General features: G+C 63.6%; 1 protein-coding gene across 1 annotated transcript in view; it reads right to left on the bottom strand.

The window, feature by feature from the left end:
• The window catches only part of SLC12A7 (solute carrier family 12 member 7), a 27,272-nt gene that overhangs the window by 1,283 nt on the left and 19,741 nt on the right, over positions 1-6,248 (bottom strand). The window contains 4 exon segments of the mRNA XM_007471911.1: positions 3-90; positions 3,828-4,006; positions 5,286-5,393; positions 6,026-6,157. Of these exon segments, the coding sequence (XP_007471973.1) occupies positions 3-90; positions 3,828-4,006; positions 5,286-5,393; positions 6,026-6,157 (507 nt within the window).

Here is a 6,248-nt window from a genome sequence, read left to right as displayed (position 1 = left end):
AGCAGGACCAGCTGGGCATCCTGGGACTTGTCAAGGACGACGCCGTTGAGCTTCACGGCCGTGTGCATCCTCCGCACGTTCGACTGGTCCCTGTGGGAGGAAGACGGTCACTCGGCACCTCCAGCTGCGGTCCTGGGTGCTGGGCTCAGGCCCCACCCTGCCCGCTCCACTTCCGTCAGGAAGGGCGGGTGAAAACAGATCAGACTCGCCACCCAGAGCACCCCTGGCATGGCAATTGCATGCCGAGGCCAGGATGACAGCCGGGCGCATCAGCTTCTGCTCCCCAAGCACTGCCCCTCGGGCGGGAGCAGCCCCTTCGACGGCACAGCATGCACCTCCAGGTCACAGAGTGTCCCCCGTTGAGACCCCCGCCCTGCAGCTGAGCCTGCCCTAAACGCTGCCCCTCGCTGCTTCCAACGCAGGCTGGGGTCCAGGGGGCTGCACAGAGAGTGAGCGAGGAAGGGCCCAGCCCTCCACCCGCTCTGGAGGCCCCAGGTCCTGGAACAGAGCCGGAGATGCTGGCTGAGTGCGTCCGCCATGAGGCCCACCCCCGGCTCTGTCCACCCGGCCGACGGCTGAAGGACGAGAGCCCCCGCCCTTGGTGACCCGGACCCTGTGCCCGTATGCTCACTGCCTGCCCGGTGCCCACACTCCTCGAAGCGGGCGGTTCTTGAAGGGTCCCGGGCAACCAGGCCTGGCAGCGGCCCCCAAGGCAGGATGCCCGGGGAAGCGAGACTGGGGACACCAGGCGCTCAGGCACCCGCGTGCTTGCCCTCCCCCCTCCCCAGGCCCCTCCCCAGTGAGCTGGGTTCCAAGAAGCAGGGGGCAGACCCCCCGGGCTGGGAAGACCCGCCTCACGGCACCAGCACCCCGCCTGCGCTGGGCGCTCCAGCACCACCGCCAACTCTGGGGCCGCACACAGGATACGTAGCTCAAAGGTCACCCGTGCCTCGGACATGAGAGGGACGGGCAGATGGGCAGACATACAGACAGAGGCTGCCACACAAGGGGTCAGGGAAAGGCCCCCCGGATGCATTCCGGGCCACAGCCTTTGATCAACGCAACCCTTAAGCCAAATAAATCCAATTACAGTCTCCAATTACCAGGAGGGAAACAGGGAGATGGAGCCCTTGCTTTCCTCTCTCCAATTTTATCTGGTAAAATTACAGTTTGGGTCTCTGTGCACAGCAGTCAGGGGTCTTTCGTTATAAGAACCGTGAATCAGTTGCCAGGATGGACCACAATTACCAGTGCGTTTGGGGACAAGGCGATCCCAGGAATGCGTGTGTGACATTGAAGGGCCTCTCAGGGTTAACAGTCTGAAAACACTTATATCTTAAAATCAGGAGTTTGGGTCTGGCCAGACCCGCAGCTCCAAGATGACAGGCCCCGTGGAGGCGAGAGAGGCGTGGACATTGGGTGGGGCAGCCCGTGTGTCCAGGAAGTTAACGGAAACCTGCACTGTCTCCACAGCCGGCCACGAGGCCACCAAATGCAAGCACGTGGCCGTGTGCTGAGCCTGCAGAAGGGCTTCCCACATGGGATCCTCTGAGGCTGGGAACTGCGGCTGGGGCGGGGGCTGCCCGGGGCGGAGGAAGGGTCCGTGGGGGCAAAGCTGGAAATCCAGACCCTTGGCTCCGGACGGAGACACGGAGGAGGCTGGCGAGACAGAGAGAGACGCCCACACGCCCGGGGGCCAGCGAGTCCGCCACAGGGCCCCACCGTGGGGACCTTCAGTTGGGCACATGCCACCTGTGGGCCGAACTCCAACCTTCTGGGAGCCCATCCAGCCCACCCCGAGGAGAAGCCAGACCGGAGTGAGGTCCTGTCTTCCGCTCGCACCCTGCTGACCCCTGCCAGGCGTACGCGGGGCACGGGCCCACGGCTCACCGCGCCTTTTGGGGGGGGGGGACACGCACTCCTGTGTCCACGGGTTTTTGTCTTTTTAATTAGGAGACTTTACTCGTAGGGCACTTCAAGGTCGTGAAAACACGGCAGGAAGCGCAGTACTTGGCCCAGTGTTCCCCGACTGCCTTTTGGGGGGGGGGGGACACGCACTCCTGTGTCCACGGGTTTTTGTCTTTTTAATTAGGAGACTTTACTCGTAGGGCACTTCAAGGTCGTGAAAACACGGCAGGAAGCGCAGTACTTGGCCCAGTGTTCCCCGACTCATCTGCACGTTTTGCTCCCTCAGTGTGTGATGCACTCCGGTTTCGGGGCTGGAACAGGAAGTGCACCCCAAGTCCCGAGGCTCCACGGGGCACGCTGGCCGGGCTCCCACGGGAGGGACAGCAGTCCGAAAATCATGGGGGAACAAGGGGTGGACAGATGCACAGACAGACAGCAACCCCAGGCGGGCCCCGGAGCCCTGCCCCTAAGCCTTCAGGGGCCGGCCACGCAGAGGTTCATTCACATCCCTTCCCATGAGACTAAAGGTGGCAGCTTCCTACGGGGCAAAAAGGCACCCGGTGCTGGGCAGACAGGAGGAAACGCCGTCCTGGACGAGCTGAGATGAGGTCCGAACCCCCAGCCCCAAGGGATGTGGGTGAACGATCGCTACCAGCTACAAGCACAGCACACACTCTGCTCCGCTTGGGACAAACCTCCCTCCAACCTCAGTCCTCACGTGCTACCCAGAGAAGAGATTTCGGGTGTGTGCCCTGAGCCGCTCTGAACAGAGTAAGCAAAGTAAACAGGAAATTACTGAAAGCCACGGTGGGCGAGCGCCACCTGCACACGGACATGCGCACGTGGCCCAGGCACATATACACGGACACGCACACACGGGCCAGACGCATATACAAGGACATGCACACACCCCCGGACACATACACATGGCCCAGGCACATATACGTGAACACGCACACACACAGACATGCGCACACGGCCGAGGCACACGCACACGGACACGCGTACACACCTGGCTGAGCACACATACTGGGACGTGCATGCACACACAGAACTTGGCGCACACACGTACACGGGCACACCCACACACAGGGCCGAGCATGTACGCATGGACACATGCACGCACAAGGCCATGCACACACACTGGGACGTGCACACACACAGGGCTCTGCACATACATGTACTCACGGGCACACCCACACATGGGGCCCTGCACACACACAGGGCTGTGCACACACTCGGACATGCACACGTGGTTCACGGGGGCTGTGCGTGCAGCGCATGCCAGGCAACCACGTCTACGAGGTCCCGCGTAAAGGGAGTGACTTACAGGTTTCCCCATTCTCTACATGGAAGAGAAAACAGAGAGCACGTTACTTTAAGCGGAAACACGACACACGCTTTGAACCGCTACTGGGCTCACCCCCGGCTGCCCCTCTCATCTGACTGTGGCCCTCCTCAAGCACACTGACCCCTCGGGCCCCCCAGGCCCTGCCGATGACTCAGGGCTCCAGGGCTCTGCTCCGCCACCGAAGACCCGGGAGATACTGTCCTAGTCTCCCACTGGGGACCCCTCCCCAGGTCCAGCCACGCCACCAACCGGCACCTGTGCCAGCCCTGGGGGCCCTCAGCTCAACAGCACAGCCAAGAGCCAATGAGGGGGAAGGGCCCTGGCCTGACGGGCAGCCTGGACGTCACCGCGGCGGTTCAGGCCTGACCCCTAGGTGCTGGGACACCCACCAGGAACACTGACGGTGGCACTGCCGCCAACCCGCCACCCGCGTCCCCGCTGACTGGCGCCGGAAGGAGGCTGTGGCCCGGGGCCGGCTCCGGCCTCTCCGAGGGTGGATGTGCCCGCCGCTCCTCGCGGAGGCAAAGGGGCCCCTCGTGGCTGCGGGCTGCTGCAGGTGGACACTCACGGCTTCAGGCTGAAGAGGTCCTTGAACCCGGACACGCTGGCGTCCTTGTTCCGGTGCTTCTCGGCGACCAGTTTCTCCTTCGTCCAGGTCATCTGCACCTTGTCCAGTGTGCACGGGGCCTGGGTCCTGGCGGCCACGGCAGAGTGGGAGATGGTGTTCCTGTCATGGATTAGCTGAGCCTGGAGGGAGAACAGGACAGTGACCAGCCTCGCCGCGACGGCAGGAGCCCAGCCCGGGGGAGCGCGCGTGCTCGGGCAGAGGAGCCGGCCGGCCCCGGGCCCCACACAGAGCACAGCCGACGGGGCCTGGGGACGTCTGGACCGGCCCTCCCAGGCCCCTCCTCCTGGGCTTTCAGACCAAACCCATCGTTACATTTCTGTCTCCTCCTGTCCCAGCTCTGAAAGCCCCTGAGAAAGGACCTCTTCAGACGTGCTGACAGGAGATGCTGACATGCACGTCTCTGCACTGGACGTAGCCCCGCCCCCCGCACACACAGGTTCTGCCTCGACGTGCTGACCCAGCCGTTCACTTGCTCATCCTTCCATCGATCCGTCTGTCCATTCATCCGTCAATCCATCCATCCTTTCCCTCACCCACCCATCCACCCACCCATCCATCCATCCTTCCTTCCATCCACCCTTCCATCCATCCATCCATCCATGCATCCTTCCTTCCAACCATCCTTCCATCCATCCACCCACCCACCCATCCATCCTTCCATCCATCCACCCACCCAACCATCCTTCCATCCATCCATCCACCCACCCATCCACCCATCCATCCATCCATACCTCTATCAATCCATCCATCCTTCCCCTCACCCGTTCACCCACCCTCTCACTCATCAACAGCAGAGGGATTGTCAGGGACCCCACATCCTTGGGGTGGGGCCGTCAACACCATGGAGTCTGGGGAAGGGGAAGTTCAGGGGGAAGGAGCTCCCATGTCACACGAGGTGCCCGGGAGCTGTGTGCAAAGAAGGCACTGACGACAGCTAGGACCTGGATGCCTGTGGGGTGAGGGGTCAGGGCCCCCAGGAAACCGCAGCGGCCTGTGGCGAGGGCGGCCCATGCAGGGCCGCGGGGACACGTGAGCTGGGACAAGGCTGGGGGGCGGTAACGAGTTGGTGGCTGCTGGTTTGAGAATGGAGGGACAGGAGGAGGTGGCCGGTCAGGAAATGAGGTAAGAGAGGCAGGGCCGTGCACGAGCAGGACGGCGGGGCAGACACGGGCCCTGACCCTGGAGGCCTGTGAGGGCGTGACCTCGAGCCACGTGGCGAGGGGAAGTGGGGGCAGAAGCCGCGCCACCGGCTGTTCACAAAACCAGGTGTGGGGACAAAAGTTCGAGGAGGTCTCAAGGACACTGTCCTGACAGTCACATGGGGTCCAGTGTGGCGCCGGTGGACACACCCCAGGCTGTCCAAGGACCCAGCAGCACCCCCGTGTGGCCCCCACGCACCTCCCGCTCCTGTTCAGTCTTGGACAGCTGCATCTGCTTCAGCATCTGCGACCTCTGCTCCATCACCAGCGTCCGCTCGTAGGTGAAGGCCGAGATGTCGTTCTCGACCTACAGTTTCCAAGGCACGGAAGCAGACGTGAGCACAGACTGATCACCACTCACCCCCACCCCGTCCCCCAGCGAGCGTGCTGTGGGCCTCGGGGCCCCCGGGCCGCCCTCTGTGGCTCACAGCCCCAGCCCCGGCGTCCCCACCCCTAAGCGTGAGCGCGCGGGTCACGACTGAACACCCTCCACCTGCCCCGGGACCCACATTCACTGACACACGAGACACCCACGAGAAAGAAGCACCACATCCGTGGGCTCCGGACACAGGCCGGCCCACACGTGCCCCACAGGACCGACCGTAACCCTCCCGCCGGCCCCGGAGCTCAGATCTCCCAGGAGGTGGCCAGTCCCGTGGTCGAGCTCGGTCCAGCCGGGTCCTCCTCCCATGAGCCCACGACCCAGTCCAGCCACGAGAAAAGCGTCAGGCAAACCTAAACTGAGGGACTCACTACAAGTCGCCTGACCCTCCTCGAAGCTGTCGAGGTCAGAAAAGGAAGGAAAGAACCCGAGACGCCGTCACAGCCAGAGGACAGAGAAGATGCCGCGGACGGCCCAGCAGGCCGGCCCTGGGCTGTAAGGGCCGTGGGGACCCTGCAGATCAGAGCTGCGGCCACCCGCTGCCCGCGCTCCCTCACCATCTCCACCACCTCCACCTCGGCGCTGATCCGGAGGTGGTACAGGAACGTCTGCAAGTCCTTTTTCATCTGGATGCTGTTGTCGTGCACCTGGGCCACCGTGAAGATGCGCATCTGGCACCTCCTCCACACCTGGGGGGCGGGGGGGCGGTCATTCCTGCCCGCTGTCCACTCCCTTCCTCCGTGTGGCCCCCCCTCCCCGTGACCCCCCCTCCCCGTGACC

This window comes from Lipotes vexillifer, unplaced genomic scaffold, assembly GCF_000442215.2.
Source record: "Lipotes vexillifer unplaced genomic scaffold, Lipotes_vexillifer_v1.1 scaffold1063, whole genome shotgun sequence".
NCBI classification, from domain to species: Eukaryota; Metazoa; Chordata; class Mammalia; order Artiodactyla; family Lipotidae; genus Lipotes; species Lipotes vexillifer.
The sequence above is the reverse complement of the archived record's forward strand: the minus strand, read 5'-3'. Positions and strand labels throughout refer to the sequence as shown.